At 49.4% G+C, this 19,513-nt stretch overlaps 1 protein-coding gene across 2 annotated transcripts; it reads right to left on the minus strand.

Annotated features, from left to right (window-relative positions):
- Positions 1–1,667: 1,667 nt before the first annotated feature.
- On the minus strand, positions 1,668–15,629 carry lrfn5b (leucine rich repeat and fibronectin type III domain containing 5b). Of its 2 annotated transcripts, XM_086166675.1 has the most exons (6): positions 15,122–15,629; positions 9,320–10,235; positions 8,432–8,606; positions 5,568–5,901; positions 3,387–3,687; positions 1,668–3,282 (listed from the first exon to the last, which is right to left on the minus strand). In XM_086166675.1, the coding sequence occupies exons 2-6, from the start codon at positions 10,208–10,210 to the stop codon at positions 2,611–2,613; spliced, it is 2,373 nt and encodes a 790-aa protein (XP_086022801.1). In that variant the 5' UTR covers positions 10,211–10,235; positions 15,122–15,629; the 3' UTR covers positions 1,668–2,610. The 2 variants fall into 2 exon arrangements, with proteins under 2 accessions (XP_086022801.1, XP_086022802.1); XM_086166676.1 differs by lacking the exon at positions 15,122–15,629 and having other exon boundaries at positions 9,320–10,310.
- Between the last annotated feature and the right edge of the window lie 3,884 nt (positions 15,630–19,513).

A 19,513-nucleotide genomic window follows, 5' to 3' on the forward strand; every position in this document is an offset into this window, starting at 1 on the left:
ATCAGACTACGGGCCGCCTGCCGCGGCGAGATAATGAAACGGCGAGGTTGCCGCGCGATGACGAGCGAAAGGTGCAAACACACTTGTCGGAAAGCTCTCCAATTAATAATTCCTATTTCTAACCCCCTCTAACCGCGATTCTAATGGGCTCTTCGTTTTGTTAAAATAGGCCCGATGATCACTTTAAATAAGACAATGCCGACCAATCGGACACGTCGATGCCCCGCCGCGCCCCATCGTCCCCCTCCCACGTTGCGAGTGTCATTAAAAGCAGGCAATTGTGGATTTGGAGGCCACGTCTGTTTAAGTGCTTCATAAAGGGACTCATCCTGTCAGAACCAAGTGAAACTCGCACAAAGAAATGAAAAGCCTATTAGCGGTGGCAGCAGAAAATGAATTTAATTGGCGGAACATTGAAGCCGCTATTGAGAGAGGAAGGGGCGAGGAAGGAAGGAAGGGAGGAAGGGAGGAAGGGGGGTGTTAATCAAAACGACGGCGGCGCTGTGACCCCGACGGCGTTCGAGCGGCGCGTCGAATCGGGCCGAAGAGGGATCGGCGAGTTGGCTTCCCCATCGTGTTGCGAGACGGGTTCGGAGGAGAAGGAGACTTTCCCGGCTGACTCACCACCTTTTTAATGGTTCGGAAAACAGGTCAGGCCGGCGCGGAGTTATGAAGGAAAGCGTGCGGTCGTGATCCGGCCGCGGGCCTCACTCCTCTCCTCAGAGGTCCGGCGCCGCCGCCGCCGCCGCCCCCTTTGTGAAGGTGCTCTGAATATGGAAAAGCCAGAGGCGGCGCGGCCGCTTTAGAAAGAACGCTCCAGAATTCCTCTCGTCTTTGGTACTTTCTCCCTTTTTTCTCGCTCCGTCCCGATCTTCCTCCTCGCCCCTCCCAGCCTCCGTCCTCTGCCGTATTTGTTTCGCAAAAATCCTCTCCGCTGCTTCCCCACAACCCGTGTGTGCGTCTCTTCAGAGATGCATCCATTATTAACAAACACCTCTGGCTCTCACCAAAGACCGAACCGCGGTTCAGGCCGAGCTCCTCGGCATTTTAATCACCCATAATGAGCAAAGAAATAATGAATAACGGCGCCGTTCGGGTGACGGCGATTCATTTTTGTCTTACGTTCTGCATCGGCTTTCTGTTTTTGGGGGTTCCGTCATGATTCCGTGTTAGAGCCCGGCGTGCGCAGAAACCCCGGAGGCTTTACGCCGCGTAAGAATCAATCGGGCGGCGTCGAACGCGCTGAAACACACATCGAATCGGGACCTTGTATTCCGACAGGTGCCGCGTACGCCCGCCGTCGAATTAGTCCCCGCACATTTAACCCCCCCTGCAGCGTCTGCGGAGGGGACGTGCAGGGGAAGGGAGGATTCTCAGACGCAGCGCCGTCAGCCGGGCATGTAGATGTGCAAGCGAGAGGCATCCCCGGTGACTAACATGGCCTCTTTTCATCATCTGCTTCCCTCCACTCTTTGAAGAAACACTAGAGCTGAGGGCAGAGATCTGTCAGAGGTCCACCACTCACAGGAAAAGCAAAAAAAAAAAAAAAAAAAGGGAGGGGAGATCATGTTACTCCGAGGCTGCGGTGAAAATAACTCATTATCGCCGGTTTAGTTGTGAAACTTCTGCGGCGGCACTGATGTGGAGGACAGTCGTGGAAGCGGCCCTTTTTTTTTTTTTTTTTTTTTTTTTTTTATTACTGGTTTATTTATACTGGTAAACATCAAACAGAAACAACAGCGAAAAATCAAGAGCTGATGTCCTCTCGTACTTGTGATTAGCGTTCCTCTCACACTGACAAGTTTCATTTACAACGGCTGTCACGGGCGCGTCGTGATAACGTCGGTGAGTAAAAAAATATGGAAATGAGCCGCGTTCTCGGCCGTCATCTTCGTCGTCGTCGACGTCGTCGTCCTCCTCCTCCTCGCACGTCGGTACAATCGTCGCCCGGAATCAGTCACGACGAAAATCCTATCGGCGTCGAGTCTTCGTGTAATTACGTGATAAAAGTGTATCGATCGGAACCGGAGGGCAGTATTAGGCTGAGTCTACTTGTGCCACCGAATGCTGCATAATGCTGTGTCTGGGATGAAAAGATGGTGCCGCTGTTTTACTACATTCTGTTCCAACACCTCGGGGATGTAAAGCACATTCGTAATCTCTCCCGAACCGCCGCCGAGGTAATTAAGACGCGTCTCCTTCCGTCCGTGGACCCGGAGACGAGATCGTATCGGGCGACGTGAGCGAAACATCCGTCCCCCTGTGAGTATCTCTGTTGTCGTCACGCAGTACGTCCAGGGTCAGCGCGTCCGGTAAGACGTGAACGCCTCGGGTCGTCCGGAGGTAAACGCCACCCGGCGCGTTTTAACATTTTTGCACATTATGTCGTCGCATCCGCGGTCCCGTTTGACCGGATGTTGCGCCGCGAGGAGGACCTCGGTCGGCTTTTAGGTAGAAAACAAAGTGGAATCTCCGGGAAAACCGGCGGGTCCCCGGATGGCGAGCGCCGGAGCACGAGGCGCCGTCTCCTCCCCTCACCCCCCGTCTGTTCCACAACAGGCCACAAATGCAATTCGAGGAAACAAGAGAGCACGGGTCGTCGACTCGGAATCATAAAGAGCTCTCCAAAAGCCACTCAGACCTGGAGAGCGTTTCTCTGGCCCGGCGGATGTTTGTCGTGCTCTCGAGCTGCGGCAGCTCTCCGCTCATTGATAAGCTGCGCTTGGAGCGCAGGCCGGCCCCGGTTTTGGGGTAAGCCACGTAGCAGCGCTCCCTGTAAGCGTCCGCGTTGAGCGAGTGTCTGCGGTTCACCCTGTTGGCCCCCGCCGGCACCGTCATGTAATGTCGCGGGGCCTGCTGAGGGCGGGGGCCCCTGGGAGCGGCGGTCCACTTGGGCGCGGCCGCGCCGATCCGAACCTCGGACGAGTTGTTCCGGTTCATGTTGTCGAGCTCCACGTCGGCCCGAGCTTCGGCCCGGCGGGCCTCCGGGGGTTTCTGCGGGGCGACGGCGCGTTTGACCCTGGGGGCCCCCGGCGAGGCCGGGTGCCAGCTGTGGCTGACGGCGGAGGTAGACACCGTGCAGTCCGGGACGGAGGGCTTGGTCGCGGCCGCCGCGACCGGCGGCCTCTGCTTGACCGGCTCCTGGGGCGGCAGGGAGACCCTGAGGCAGTCCTTGTCGTTCTTCTCCGGACGAAGCACCTGCTTGGAGAGGGACTTGGGGATCCCGCAGCCTTGAAGCTGCCCGTCGCTGCTCAGCGAGCGAATGTCCCCCATTTCGAGAGCCTGGCAGCAAAGACAAAGGAAGCCGCGTGAGAGGAGAAAAAAACTCCTTCGCCCACCCGTTCAATGTCAACGGAAACAAAAACGAGAACCGCCGCCAAACTGACCTTATCTACATCTCCTTGGTTACACACCCTGTAGCGCACAATGAGGAAGATGATAAAAGCGAGCACCGAGGCCACGATAATCCCTCCGATGATAACCACGATGGTGCCGCCGAGAAACTGCGACTGCATGAAATGGCACCTCAGGTACTGCGGCTCGGTGGTGAAGTGGACGCACCCGATCACCCGGGTGGCGGTCAGGGAGGTCACCTGGTCGTCGTAGATGGCGAGCACGCACAGGTCGTACTGCGTCCCCGCCGCCAGGTTGTTCACCATGATGTTCTTGCTGGTCGGCGGGATCATCCTGCGAGAGAGCAGCCGTCACCGGTAACTTGCGACGCGGATTAGAGAGGGTTAACCGAAAGGCGACGGAAGCAAATCTGATTACGCAGCTTATTGTTCGGCGGGGATGAAACGACATGACAATCATTTATCTCTCGGGACGCCGTTCAAGCTCCGTCTAGACGTAATCTTTTGTGACATTTGATTTATTGTCTCCGCGATCGCTACTGATAAAGGGTTTGCTTTTAGTAGCCGAGGACACGGGAGCGTCCTCCTCCTTTTTCTCGTCAGACGCCGGAATAACAGGCCTGACTTTCTAACGCGTCGCCGCTCCGGAACACCGAATGGGCTGCTTATTTCAATGTTCATTTGGGAAAAGCGGGTTCGCGCGATGATCCTTTCATATCTGTGATTAGGGCTAAATATGGAGGAAAGGATGGCGCAGATGAAAGAATGAAGTGTCTGTCAGTCCCTCAGATGTGCGAAGCCTCCGATGCTTTCTGTAAAACACGGCCCGACCGCTCTTTCATCTTCCCATCAGGCCGCGGTTTAGTGCTGACATTTTGTTTTCTGATTTTGTCGATTAAGCGTTCTCAATGCCGTAAATGATACACCCCGCACAAAGGGGACGGCGAGTTACAGAATCAGAAGTCAGACGCGGCGCGTCGGGCTTCCCGCGGTAATTAATCGACAACGCCGGGGGATTATTTTGCTTTTTTTTCCTCCATTCTGACATGAATTGGACGGCGAGATGTCCATGGCTAATCAAAACAATCCCGCTTTCCCGCATAGAAACCGGGGATGATATACATTTGCACATCGGAGTGGAGGGAAACGTTCAAAAAAAGCATCGCGGCACGGGGTCTCGGGCATCAATAAATCACACCGCGGGCCGAACGAAACACAAATCCGGAGCCGAGCAGGTGCGTTTAATATTTTTTCATTCATTCTTCTCGGGTTCTCGGCAGGGTTCTTCTTCTTCTTCGGTGAACCGATTTCCTGTCGATTTCTACATTACTCTTTCATATTTCTGTGTAAATCCCTGCTGATTGAAGCTAAACCACTGGTAATTTTAGGTTTCCTGAAAACGATTGGCAGATTTTTACGTCGCGTCAGTCGCCCGTTTTACCGATGACCCCTTAATCGTTTTCGAAACCACCCAAAACGACCCAAAAGACCAATTGCGATCGGAAGAGAATTTGTGACATCACACAAGGCGGCGTGACGAAACAATCGCAGCCAGGAGACGGCGTCATGTTTACGGCACATCGTTTTGTGAAAGGAAAATCGTAAGATATTTATTTCCCAGATGACTATTCAGATATTGCAGGCTGCAGGTGATTTTTTGGGGGATTTTAATTTAACAGTCGTATTTCGAATATGCACTATAATAACAGCATATTTGTCCTGGATTAAGGTGTAAATTATTACCCATGTGCATTTTATGGAGTTCAGGCGCAAAAAGGCTCCTTTTTTTTCTTTTTTCTTTTTTTTTTTTTTTTGCAACGTCTTGAATACAAAGATCGTCAAAATCTTCTTTTGGTTGCAACTGGAAATGTCTTCAAGTCCAGTTGCAACGACAAGAACAATTCAACCGGATGACCCCCACGGACGAAATACAAACGTCGCTTTCTACGTTTAATCAGATTACGATTCGTAAAGCGTTTTGAGTCCGTTTTAAATGACGACATACACTTGGTACCAGGTTCAACTCGTATACCTTTAAACCTTTAAACAAAACCTCAAGACCCACCTCCTCCAAACACCTACAGCCTTTCCCAATAATTGTATGTATGTCCTGTGTCTTCTGTCTTTCACTTGTAAAGCGTCTTTAAAGAGTACCATGAAAAGCGCTATATAAATTTTATGTATTATTATTATTATTATTATTATTATTATTACCTGTAGACCAGCGAATCGTCGTAGGTCCCGTTGTACTGGATCTGGAACATCCGTATTCCGGGAATGCTCCTCTGGAAGTTAAAGTTGATCATGGCGGAGGTTGACGTGGCCTCGGCAATGACCACTTTCTTCTCCTGGCTGGTCTTCGCATTACCCAGAGGCACCCCTCCGGCTTCCGGCCCCGTCTTTGTCACCGTGGCGATATCTGATGATCCGGGGTCGGGCTCCTGCTCCGCAATTGTGTTGTTGATAATGTGGGGGAGCTTAGTGATGACCAGATCCACCGTTTGCTGGGCTTCACCGGCGGGATTGGAGGCCACGCAGATAAAGGAGCCTGAAAGATACATGATTATCCCCTTTACTGATCATTAAATGACTGTATAATGCGCAGATAACGTACCCCGTGGAATTTTACACCAAAACAAAACCGTTAGAAGAAGCAAATTCGGTCATTCCGTTCGAAAGAGTTGTTAGAGGATGGAGAAAAATACACGGGGTTTGTTTTTTGTCGATACCAAACAGTCTGTGCTTTACTCACAGCAACTGATTGAATTGTTTGGGATAAACTGCAATGAAAGTGGATGTTTTTTTAGGTAATTACTTTGAAAGCTTATTAATAGATTTCTCCTCTGTGTAACCAGCCTCGGTAGAGGTAGACGCCGGCCTCCGAGATGTGTGGACTAATTGGGATATAGATAAAAATGACCCAAAAAAAAGAGGCAAAAAAAGGTAGTCAGTTAACCCCCCCCCCAAAAAAAAGACATTAATAGAAGGGGGACACGGAGGTCATTATTTACAGTGTCAACCTTCAGGTCGTGGTCAATCATCGTCGTGGCGACGCGCTTCCTTTCCTCCTATCCGAGAGGCTTTTTCAGTTTCTAACAGACTGTTCGGGGCTGGATTGGGGTTTGGGCTGCGGTCCAAGTTGAGAGGGTTCGTTATGCTAATGAGCGAGTTGTTTTGCGCACAACTAGGTTGAACGGGGTTGCTATGTTAATGCGCGTGTCGTCCGGGGAACAAATGTACGGATGCCGGGGACTCACCTGATATCCGAACAACCGATTGCAAGCCCTTCGTAACCCCGCAGATTACTTACCGCGACGAGATTCGACATCGATCATTAGTCGATGTGCTTATTTTCTATCCACTGTACAACGCAGGGAGGTTGTTTCGGGGCCAGGACGAGTCTTAAGCATTACTTGTTAACACGTAGCAAACGTCGCTTGGGATGCGGTCGCTTTCAAAAGGAGCGGCTAATAGATTAATGGCTCTTTGTGCAAAGGACGACCATCTCGTGTGAAAAACGATCGTCTTTAATTTGAGATTTATCGTCCTTTTCCTGCGGATAACTAGCGGACCGACCTATTCATTTTTTGTTTTTGATTATTGGGCTGATTTTGTTTATGAGTTTCCACACACTGGTTTAATTTAAACCATTTCCTTGAGGTGTAGTTTGAGTTCTTTTTTTTTTTTTTTTTTTTATCTAACTTGTTTGTTTTTCTGCTTGGTTTTGCTTTTCGTTAGAGATGTGGGTTCATGACAGCATGAACAATGTGTTAATTACTGTTTCCAAGCAGGAGATTGTCCTGTCGGAAATAAACTCATCAAAGTTAAATGCTAAAATACAAGATGAATAAAAAAAATGCTCGAAATAGACATTTATTCCAGTTCTAAATTTAATCTCAGAGGAAAGGACGAGAAGAAAACAAGATAACTTGCAAGTATTGTATATTATAACTTGTTACTTTGACACTATAGTTTTATTTGTATTTATTATTCTCACCCCCCCCTCCCCCCCTTTTTTTATATATACTGTTGATACAATTTCCTACTATTATTTATAATGGATATGTTTTACTTGAAACTCTGGCACCGCAATTTCCTTCGGGATAAATAAAGTTGTTCTTATTCTTATTCCTATTCTTATTCTTATAGGATAAATTGCTATCAGATGAAACCACATTCTTCTTAGTTTGTGTTAAATTTAACAATCGATATTCTCTTTGTGATGTTTTTTTTTTAATGCATGTTTAAATGTCAGTGTTCAATGCAAATATAAGCAGTTCATTTTGAACTGAGTTGAAACGGGTCAAAGGAAAGGGGTAGAAAAGGGTAATTATGGGGAAAATGTGCTGCGTAACTAAAATACAGGGTAAATCGGATAAAACAAAATAACTCAATTCAAACTATTTTGGAACTGGAAACATTCAGAAGAAAGGAAATGTGACAGGAGGAGGATTACATTTATCCCTATTTTACTGGTACCAAATGCATGCTTAAATAATGACTTTTTATTTCATTTTACAACATCATATTATATCTAGAATGATGTTGAAACAAAATAATTACTATCGTGAGAAAAGACCGACGATAACAATAATCGTCATCGTTTTTGTCACTGTACGTAGCTGTTAGATTAGAATTTAAATTGAATTTAAATTCTGGGCCGTGCACGCAAACGCACGGTGCTTTTATTTACGGCCTGACGAAGGGAAAAATCGCCGCGGACCAAGAAATGACAATCGGGGACGGCAAAAAGTGGTTCTCGTGGTCGAGAAAGCGTCGTCCGGGAAAACTTCAACCCTTCCATATGCGATGATTTTGAAATGTAACGCTTTTTTTAAAAGAGGACGATGATACGAATTTATCCGTCCAAGCGAGACGATATTTGTCATTCCGCCCTGAGTTAAATTAGTGTGTAAGTCATTCCTCCACACTCAGCTTTATCACTCGATGTCAACAAATACTCCAGTCCGTTGGGCTGCTTTTTTTTTCTTTTTTCTTTTTTTTTTTTTCTCGCTAAGACAAGCAAACAACTAATTTTGTTCAGTCAACAGCAACACTGCCAGAGGGTGTAAACAGACCCGAGTCCTTGACAGTGCTGATGAGGATGTCCAGCGTGCCATCGGCGTGGACCGCCGCCCTGGAGGAGTTGGACATCAGGCGTCCGTCGGGCGCCGTCCAATGGATGATGGGATCCGGGTCGCCCCGGGCTTTGCAGCGCAGAGTCACGCTCTGACCCTCCAAAGCTTGCATCTCCTGAAGACAAAGGAGGCGGTGAGCGGACGCTCACGCGTTAAAGCGCTCACGGAAACCGCTCGGATGAATCGGTCAATGCGAAATCGTTTTAACGTTTGATTTAGAAGACGGCTAACTCTGATATCGACAGCGTTATCGACGATGACCGCGTCGCGCTTTGTTTCTTTATCGATCGGAGTCATGATATCGAATTAGCGCGATTAGGAAGGCAAGCATAATCAATATCCCATAACATCGGAGCGCGGGTCTCCGAATAAAAGGCAATTTCTGCCGCAATTATGAAAATAAGGTCTGCCGAACGTGAAAGGGATGCTATAGATGCACTGGCTCGACATGGGTTTGATCAGATAATTGCATTTGGATGCATGAATCAGCCTAATCACTGTGTGCTTTCGCAGGGAGCTTCACTGAAAAGCCGTCGTGAAGCCGCAAACAGCGTTATTAAAACCATAGCTGAAAATCCTGTTAAAGGACCCTTCAAAAAGCTCTCGACAGACCGCGGTCTGATTAATTTCTTTAAGGCAAATCCTATATATACATTTTACCTTACGCGAGTTTTTACGAGCCTCCTCGCTGGCTCGCGAAGCCGATATTTGGCGTGACGCTCGGAGAAAGCGCGGAATGCCACCTCGGATTAACCGAGGGAGAATTTCTGGCTTGACTCGGAGCGAGTACCTTTAACATGTTAAGACAGCTCAATTCCTCCATTATACCTGAGAGTGCCTGGTGATAAGAGGGGGCTCGCACAGGAACTCCTCCTCTGACACCGTCCAGAAATAGCGCCCGGCGAGATGTTGCGGCGAAGCGCAGGTCTCCAGATCGTCCTCCCGCCGTAACCTCCGTAGCCAGAGCAGCTCACAGTTGCACCTCAGAGGGTTTCCTCCGAAGCTCAGGGCGAAAGACGAAGGCCCCATTATTCCGGAGGTGGCGAGGACGCCGGCCCGTTGGAAAACGGGATCCGGGGGAAGCTTCTGCAGCTTATTGGACGTCACGTCCAGCCTTTTGAGTTTCTGCAAGCCGGAAAAGGTGCCCTCCGGGATGTAACTCAGCATGTTGTGGTCCAGATTGAGGGTGTGGAGATTGGACATCCGCTGAATGGCGACCCACGGAGCGCTTTCCAAGTTGTTGTACGATAAATCCAACTCTTCCAGGGCGGTGAGGTCGTTGAAGGCTCCGATCTGGATGCGGGTCAGCTGGTTGTTGTTGAGGATGAGGTGGTGCAGCTTGGACATGCCGCTGAAGGTGTCGTTGGAGATGTGGGTCAGCCGGTTGCTGTCCAGGTGAAGCGCTCGGAGGTTCTCCAGATCCTTGAAGGCGTGAGGCGCGATGGAGCCGATGGTGTTCCTCGAAAGCGTCAGATCCACCAGTTTGGTCATGTTGGCGAAGTCTTTGCGCTTGATGCCGGTCACAAAGTTATCCCCCAGACGCATCTCCACCGTGTGCCTGTCGATGTTGGGAGGCACAAACAGCAGCCCCTTTTTGTCGCACAGAGTCGCCAGGTTGGGGTTGAGCATTTGGCAAATGCAGCGTTTGGGGCAGATCTGAACTTTGTGGGCCTTCAAGGCCACGCAGAGGACCATCAGATACAGCAGGAGGGACTCCATTTGGCTTTTTGTCACGTTAATACACCTAAAAAAGAAAAAAAAGAAAAAAGATCAGGGCAAAAAGAGAACAAAGATAGGGGGGGAGGCTGTTAGAGAATACAACACAAGAAGCCTGCGATTGTAATCTGTATCATCTCTTGGGGATCTCGCGCGCACACACACACACACACACACCGACACACGCAGACCCGGTTAGACGAGCAGGATTCAGCTCCTTCGGGCTTCGTTTTTTTTTTTTTTTCCACAATATTTTGGAACCCAATCAATGCCAGAACAAGGCCAAGATACACAGACGATCCAAATCCCGAGCAGGAAACTGAGCGAGTCGGAGCCTAAACAAACAATGAACGCCGTGCCATTAGACACGAAACTAATTAGCCACCTGCTGATTTAAGAGTGAAACATCCCCGCTAATCGCGTATGTTTTTTGGTGACAGTGGTCGCTCCCCTGATCATGCTTTTTTGATATGATAATAATGGTGCTTTTATGTTTGTGTACAGAAGGATGAAAGTCTAGTCTGGCATTCCAGGGCCTCATCAGAATTAGACTGATATCTCCCTGGATCATATCGCCAATAGGAAGGGATGATTGGGCTCAGTGCCTCGGTGAGGATGTGCTATGCTTTGCTATTGATTTTCTCTCTGCTCTCTCTGCTGCTACTCTTACTTATGACACAACTGAGATGGGGGATAAGGAGGGATCCATTTGATGAATCCTGAAACCTTGTCAGGGATATAGCGTAAACCTGAAAAAGTGGAGATCGGATCACGGCTCCGCGGGCACGCGACACAAAACGCACCGGGCCACGCGGGCTATTATATTCAGAACGGACGTTTCCAATCGTTTCGCCCGATCGAGTCATTTTCGGCCCTCCGGCGCGCCCGACGGAGAACCGATCCAATCCAACGCACCGTAAGCGAGCGAGAGTCCCCATACCGCCACCGGAGGGAAAATTAACAGGCTAACCTTTAAATGCGAAAGAGAATAGACGACTTATAATGACATGCCTTTATGTCGGTAATGTTGTCGACATCGGGTCTTGACAGCGCGCGGAAAAAAACCCTCGCCTCAGCGAGGTGCCTGTCAGCCGAATAACTTCACGCTTCAAAAGCCGTCACCTCAACCGGAGATGTGACACAGAACCGAACGTGTAAAAAAAAAAGAAAGAAAAAAAATGTAGCGGAATGAGGAAAATCTCATATCAATAAAGACGCCATCAGAGAAGGATGGGAGTGTGTTCGCTCTGCCGTGTTTGGCGGGGGAGGGGGGGGGGGGGCGCCGTCTCAACGGCGAGAGGGAAAGAAAGGAGTCCGCCGGCGTCCACGGACAACGCTTACATTTCGTCGGCCTTGAATGGAGGCGGGAAAGAGGTCACCTCAAAACGGGCCGCGATAGTTAGAGGAGAAATGATGTCATGGGGTTGGGAGGCTGCCGGGTATGACATTTTCATGAATACTGCTGATCAAGCAGCAATGAATCAATGTCTTTCCCTGACCCATTTTTACGAGAGACGACTTTACCGAGTCAAACTAAGAGTCAGTGGTGCAGAGATCAGAACCGGTAGTCATTATTAAATGCTGTCATGGCTCTCTTTAAAGATGGCAGTGAGTGCTGCAATGCTATGTGTCGTGGTTTCCAAGTACCTGTGTGGAAACTTGGATATCTACTTCTAAATGTGCGCCCCGGTGAGTGTTCATGCCGCTTTGCCAACCACCTCCCGCTCTGACCCTGAATGGCAATGCCTCTAGATGTGCAATGAGGCGAAGAGGACCTGCTACTTCCAGCCTCGAATTGCACTGAAGACGTGATATTGATTCACACTGTGGAGAGGGAGCTTTTTTTTTTTTTTTTTTTTCTGTCTTTCTTTCTTTTTTTTTTTTTTTCCACTACAGAAATACTCAGCCAAACGTGAAGAGAATGGTTGCAACGGTAATCCCTACAAATATCATTTCGCCAGGACAAAAGGATGGCCCCTCGCTGCCAAGACAGGGCAGGAAGTATCTGTTGCTGCCGCCCTAATTTGCATTTAATTACGGGTGTTCCTCGGAGATTTGCATAACAGGTTGCACTCATCTGGTACATGAACAAATAAGTAGATAATCAATCAATGCATTCATTAATCCAACACTTCATCTTTAAATGTCACGCCCCCTCAGAAAATCATTATCCTCCACGTTGGGCGGTTCATTATGGCGGGGTAACTTGAATAAACAAGAAAACAGATAATCTGCTAATGCATTAACCATAATCTCCCCCCTCGGTCAATCAAACGTTCATTTACAACCTCCGAGCGGGTCCTTCCGCGCCGAGAGATCAGGACAGACTGACGGCAAACGCCCACGCACACACACACACCAGTGGGTGGATTCGCGCCTAATAGAGGTAGCTCACTATACAGCAACCTCCAGCTATGGAAACAGACATGCGCTATATTGTAACGGAGGATATCTACGCTCTCCCAGGGGCGCTATTCACCCAGAAAAGCCTTCTGCAGCATGCTGCGTGCCATTTGGCCAGCCAGGTCACGAGGGATATGTTTTCAGATGGTCTAACTTATGCCGGAGCACATGCGAGAAAGCCTCGGCAATCCACGTCCGGGCAAGGAGTCAGGGAAAGCATCCCCGCAAGATGGATCTGATGAGACCGAGTCTGCTCGCCAGTTTCTCCGCACGGGTCGGCGCCGTTGCGTCTCGGCAGCGTCTAACCTGAGTTTTTGCGGCGAGAAGCAGCCGGACGTCTGCGCGAGCCAGAAATAAGCCGAGTTGTTGTGTGGAGGAAGGTCGCGGCGACGTGCCGGGGGAATCGCAAGAAGCAGCCAAAGCGCTGTGCCGTAGTGGACCACATATTGACCGAGCTGGTGGAAATTATTATTATTCCATTTCAAATGCGAGCGATCCTCGCGCGTTAGCGGCCCAAACATCCTGACCAAACAGCGATGCCGCCGCGGCCTTCCCAACGGCGCATCTGTGTTTGTGCACTTGGGTATGTGACGTGACGCCCCTTTTTTCCGACAAAACTCCGCCGAGGTTCGATCGCGATAACTCTCGGGCGACGGCCTCGATGCCATGGCAACACAGAAAATGTCACTTTTGGGCGAGATGCAATCAGAGGCTCATTTTCACATCATCTAACAATATTTGGAACGGCGGATCTTCGCCACGACGAACAGTTCTCGATAACAGATGACGTTCCGGTAAAAACACACATTATGTGATTACGCCGAGGAGAAGAAAAGAAATTGTGCTATCAGCTAATTCCCCGTCCGTAATTGCAGTTTTGTGCACAACTTGATGGAGAACTCTGATGTGGTTCATGTGATTTTCCAGCCAGACATGCTTATGTGTGAATGTGTACGCCAGGGGGAGAGCATACTAAGCAGACCCCAACTGCATAAATAGAAGTGCTGTTCATCAGCATTTACAACTCCCCCTTGTAATTCCAAGTGTTCTCCCCACACACACACACACACACACACACACACACAACCCCCAGCACGGTATCAGAGGAAATTCACAGATACCTTGATACGCCGGATGTCTCATGACTGCACCGACAAGAGAAAAAAAAGAAAAGAAAGAGAGACGCTTCTCAAATTTCAGACGACGTCTCACCCCGGAGACATCGAGATGCCGATCGACGTCTTCCGATTTTAATTCCAGCCTCGTTGTGAGGCGCCCCCGATGTGAGCGGCTCATGACCCGGGATTTTCTGGCGCGGATAGGAACGCAGAATCTCCCTCCACCGAACGCCACCTCTGAATATCAACGCGGCCCTCTATATCCCTACATCTGCCAACTCCCGAGTAATATTTCATGCGCCTGATAGAAAAAAAGCTGCTGAAATGAAATCCATAGTAAGTGGCTTGTTTAGGTTCTCCGATACCCCCGGGATCAGGGGGTTTTCGAGCTCGCACATCTACAAATGACTCCGTGATCCAATCCCTGCCCCTGTTTAAAGCTACTTACACATGTAGACCGAGAGCCGATGCAAATTTCTGAACGTGGCCGTCGAACAATCGCATCGTCTCTCCGTCCCCGAGCTTATTTTGTGGCAAGTGAGGGGAAAAAAAAGAGAGAATGTGGGTCAGTGAATGTACGTGGAGCCGGTCTGCAGAACAGCCTGCAAAACGCTGTCTCGCCTTCCAGAAGTTACGGCGAGTGTATAAAACCAGAATATGAGCGCAGGGGACGCAAGGAAAGGAGAGAGAGGGAGCGAGAGAGAGGAAAAAAAAAAAAACAGGCGTGGGCCCAGGTCCACCGGTGTGGCTGATCCAACGGTGCCCGAGGCGTGAATAATCTGATATGCGATAACTAACACTTGGCATAAGATGAGACGGCCGCAACGAGATCACATTTTCACTCGTCCTCATCAGTCACCTGCTCCTCACATTCATCCAATTAGCAGTTTTCTTGGGTTAATTTAGACTTTATCGCATCTCATGACTGATGTGCCATTTGCATATCTGCTCCGGATTTATCACAATTATCGAGGCCGTCTGCGGATGGAGGGCAGGCAGGCGGGCAGAAACATCTGAAATCGGCGCGTTATTTGGGGGACTGGATAATGCACACATTAAAGGGGGGGGGGGGATTATTGAAATTGAATCCAGCCAAGCAAAGAGGGTTAGAGGAGGGAGGGGGAATAAAATTTGTCATTTTTTTTGCTAAATGAGGAGAGTTTTTTTTTTTTTCCTCCCCCTGACCTTGCGGTGCAGGTCCCAGGCTGGTGGGTCTGCACAGCAACATCCCACCACCAACCACCCAACCCAAGTGTAAAACTAAACCGGGCTCAGATGGGTGCTGACAAGTACTCCAACTCAATAATGGATAGTCCCCCTTCCGAGGAGTTGAAAGGGGGGAGGGGGGGGGGGGGATCCGATTCAATCGCAGCCCATAAAATATTGAATTTACCTTGCAGATGAAACATCAACCCAAGTCAGAGGAGGATGGACACGTTTCCTCCCGCCGGGCGCATCCTGGGTGTCTCTCTCTCTCTCTTTCTCTCTCTCTCTTTCTCTCTCCTCCCTGGAAATGGGAGCGACGCCGCCTGGAGATAATTCAGGTGTCCCAAAACACGCGTCTGGGCTCCGGGAACATGTGACGGCCTGCGGAGCCGCCGATGCCCTTCAAGAAATCCACAACCATCTGATAAAGGACGACCCCCCCCCCCCCACCCCCCCCTCCGCGCTTCCCCTCCTTTTTTTTTTTTCTTCTCCCCCCTTCCTCTCCCTCCCCGGCTGCGATCCCGTCCAAGTGTAAGCTTTTCCTTCTTGGAGGGGAGGGAGAAAGAAAAAGAAAAAGAAAAAAAACACACACACGCTGAAGGGTCCCGGCGGTTGCAGCCGTGCGGGGGATCGCGACTTAACTGCGCATCCGCCTCCAAAAAAAAAAAAAAAAAAAAAAAAAAAAAAAGAAGAAGCGAGGAGGATGGGTGGAGGTGAGAAGGAGGGATGGAGAGAGAGAGAGAGAGAGAGGGTGAAAACGCCTTCTTCGTGGCGGCCGGGTTTGCAGGAGCATCCGCCGCTGGATGGCCGCTCGATGCAGCCAGATGTTCGGACCACTTTCACCTTTTTTTTTTTTTTCCTCCCTCTCCCGAGCTCAGATCGAGTTAATCCAGATTGACTGAAAGGTTGCTGCCATCCTCCATCCGCGCATCCGTCCGTCCGGCCGCCCCCTTCCTCCCTTTCCTCCCCCTCCTCCCTCTCCCCTCCTCTGCCTCCACCGGACCGTCGGCCCGCCGCTCCGGCTCCATTTCTACCTCCGACCAGAGGCGCTGTGCACGGAATGGCAAATGTGCGCGCTCCGGACTGCACACAGACCGTTTGTGTGCGCAGACGGATGCGCTGCCTCCCAGCCTAACTCACAAGGCAAGGCATCATAATTTATTCATGCAGATTGAACTCCACAGCACGAAAATGCAGCAGGCCTGTTATAGTCTCAGGGATTTTTTTTTATTTTATTTAAACGTGGCTGGAGATTTTCCACCTCCATCCACCCCCCCATCCCCCCTGCAGGAGTTATTACAATAAAACTTTATTAACCCCGGAGGCTGCAAAATTACAGCACAGTCACTGCAATACATGATTTTGATATTATTGTTGTCTCAGGTTTCCTTCCTGCAGAAAAGGGAGTAGTTCCATAGTTTGTCATTCACAGGTTAGAAAGACCTCCTTGCACGGCGTGCGAGGGGTGAGAGGTGTTTTCCTCAGCATCCTTCCCCCGAAACACCTCCGCTACCGACTCTAGTTTTACCCCCGGGGCGGAACCGGCCTTCCGGACCAGCTTATCGAGTGTGTTTGCATCAGCTGCCCCCCTCGCCCCCCGGGCATGCTACAGCGTGGAGGATGGCGCCGGATACCAGCCGTGTGATAGTACATCTGCAGCACGGTTCTGCAGACTTTGAAAGACCTGAGTCTCTTGAGGGAAGAACAGGCGTCTCTGACCTTTCTTGCATAATGCATCTGTGTATTTACTCCCAAGCTGCTAGGAGATTGTCAGATGAATTATCAGCAAGCCAGCCATTCCATCCATCCATCCATCCATCCATCCATCCATCCATCCATCCATCCATCCATCCATCCATCCATCCATCCGTGATTCCTGCAGGTGGAGGAGAGCATGCACGGTTCATCGCAATACAGCAGGCTATAAGTGAATATTCTTGTGTGTATCAGGGAGATTGTTGGCGAGAAAGTGTCGAGCTGGCTGAAACTTAAAGCCCCTGGCTCCCCTGTGGGTCTGCTTTGGCACTCGAGCTCTCGCTATCTGCTGCAATGATCCTACGGTCCTTTGTGTGAGTTGGCAAAGTACCATGCGTGTACACCAGATCCGTGTAGGAGTCCTTTTTTTTTTTTTTTTTTTAACACGATATAGTCGCCTGTTGGCAATTTTAATTTGGTCACCCCGGAGGGGGATTTCTGTTTCGGATCGATATTTTCATCCTGTAACAACATATTCGTCCGGATCAATACAGAGCTGGACCAGCTGAAGCGGTGAACTGAAGCGATGTGAGCATCCTAAGCCCTTTAAAAAGCTCGTTCAGCAGAATCGTGTCAAAATGCATCAAATTCTTTACGGATTAGAGATAACATAACGCAGGCACTTTACATCTACCTTATTATTATCATGATAAAATTCGAGACTATGCTTCGTTATGTTTGTTAAGATAGGTGCTAAATTATCTTTACATGGTTTTAGGTGAGTGCTTGGAGGTATCGAATTATTAAGGCGAGAACTCAAACTATGAAACGTTAGCCATACTTTTGTGTAGAATTTACTGGGAAGAGATGAAAACAGCCGCCTGATTGATCGTCGCCTCTGGCTGGAAATAAAGCCTGTTGGTTAAGTTATACTGTAAAAATTAATCAGCAAAAATGACGTGCGGGGGGGATGTGGGGATGGGGGATTCACTCGAGGCCGCACTGCTTCAGAAAATACCAATCAAAATCAAGGTAAAATATTTTTAAATGAATGTACCTTTTTGTTTTTTACTTTATTATTCATTTATTGTGAAGAAAAAAAAACACTAAGTCGAGCCATACATGGAATACCAGCAATGCCCAATGAGGCATGGCGTGGGTCAGAGGTCAAATTGTCCCTTTGAATAGCAGTCAGCGATGCACCGCGTCTCACCTCACATAAAACGAACAGTATAAAGTATTGATTGAATGTTGTCTTTTGTTTTCGTGGTATTTGGACCGCCATAGAGGGAACAGTACTCCATGTATTAGCGGATGAGCTGCAAAAAAAGCCGCACACACGGAACGTGAGGCGACTCGCCGTCACGGGGACCCGGCGTCCCGCCGAGAGCCGACATAGCGTCAACAAAGGGAACGACAATGTGCAACGGAATCACAATCGTGTTCATTTGGATGATCCGCAGCTGCATTCATGACATATGTCTGGCCAGACAATAATTCAAGCGGCACTACGGGCCGCTCTGCAGACGACGATCCGCGCGTGGCTCATCAACTCGACACCGAACTGGTTTCCCGCCAGCGGAAGGATAGAGGGGAAAAATGGAAATTTATTTGCGGAGCGATCGCCTCTCCAATATGCGAGAGTCCATCAAACACGAATTCTGTTTGTGCACGGGACAGCAGTCAGGTCGTAGCCTCCGCGGGGACATATGTGAGCTCCTCTCAGATGGCCGCAAACAGTCTGTGTGGAGGTGGCATGCTGTCAATTGGCCGCCGTGCCAAACGGCTGGAACTAAATTCCAAGGCGATTTATTGCAACATGAACATTTACAGCTGCCGTTTGCAGAATCGACATTCCAGTGTGCACCACAACAATTGCTATCTCCCTCTTGACATCTGTCGTGTTGTGGTGTAGAAAATCTGGAGAATGTGAAGTGGTCCTTTATGGACCCCTGTAATAAGGAACAATCGGGCGGTGGTTTGTCACAATCATACGTTTAATCGACATCTTGATATTCTCTCCCCGTACAAGGAACGGACCGCGCCGGCAAAGGGGAAATGGGTACGAATTGGTCTGTGAAATTGGAGAGAATTGTTCTAATTTTTCTGCTGAAACGGAATAAAAACAGCTGCAAGTGCTGACGAGTTCACAAAGACAGTAGACTGAGGATTTATCCATCCAACCGCGGTGAGCACGCCTCACAGTAAATAAGCATTTTGCTTGTGGGAAGTGTGAATGTCAAGGCCCGCACCCGACCCCGGGTCGGCGTCTCATCGGCGTCACAATGACGGTCCGTGATATGAGATGACACGGGCGCGTCTTGGTTTCCATCTACCTCCTTTAGCGTCCTGATTCACCGCCGAGTGTCATCCGGAAACCGCCGGAAGCAAAGATTCATCACCCGGCGACCTGTCTCGTCGCTTTTTCTCCAAGAACGGACGCGCGGGCGATTCCACGGCGTCTCTCTAATTCCCCGGCAGCTCCCGCACACGAGCAGCGATAACCTGAAGTCGGTCCTTTGATAAAGCACATGTAAATGTTTCTTTTTTTTTAATGTTTCACATAACAAGGTAGTCTCACTGAAATCAACAGTCCCTTTTCTTTGGCAGGGATCCCTATCCAACAAGGTGAGTGTTGAACTGAGAGATGAAAAAAAAAAACACCCTTGAGTGGGTTTAGCCTACATTATCAGTACACGCTCGGTGGGACCGTCTTTTCAGCTCTGAAGTCTTAAACCATTTAAAATCAGCGCATGTGTGCGTGCCGGTGGATTTTAGGTGTTTGCTAGCAGTGATGGCCAGAACAGACAAGCGTAATTGGATGTCGCGCTGCTGTTCCAAGGCCAAGTGTGCGACTTTCGTAGGATGTCAGCCGGCACTGTGG

This window comes from Fistularia commersonii, chromosome 20 (genome assembly GCF_037954325.1).
Source record: "Fistularia commersonii isolate RoL2024-O1a breed Wild chromosome 20, RoL_Fcom_v1.0, whole genome shotgun sequence".
Lineage (NCBI taxonomy): Eukaryota > Metazoa > Chordata > Actinopteri > Syngnathiformes > Fistulariidae > Fistularia > Fistularia commersonii.

Excerpts from the sequence above, each read along its gene's own strand:
- lrfn5b (XM_086166675.1), bottom strand. The coding sequence starts at position 10,210 with ATGGAGTCCCTCCTGCTGTATCTGATGGTCCTCTGCGTGGCCTTGAAG. Across the intron at positions 5,902-8,431 it reads CAGCACTGTCAAGGACTCGG|GCTCCTTTATCTGCGTGGCC; the intron begins GTCTGTTTACAC and ends TGTATCTTTCAG. Across the intron at positions 3,283-3,386 it reads ACCAAGGAGATGTAGATAAG|GCTCTCGAAATGGGGGACAT; the intron begins GTCAGTTTGGCG and ends CTTTGCTGCCAG.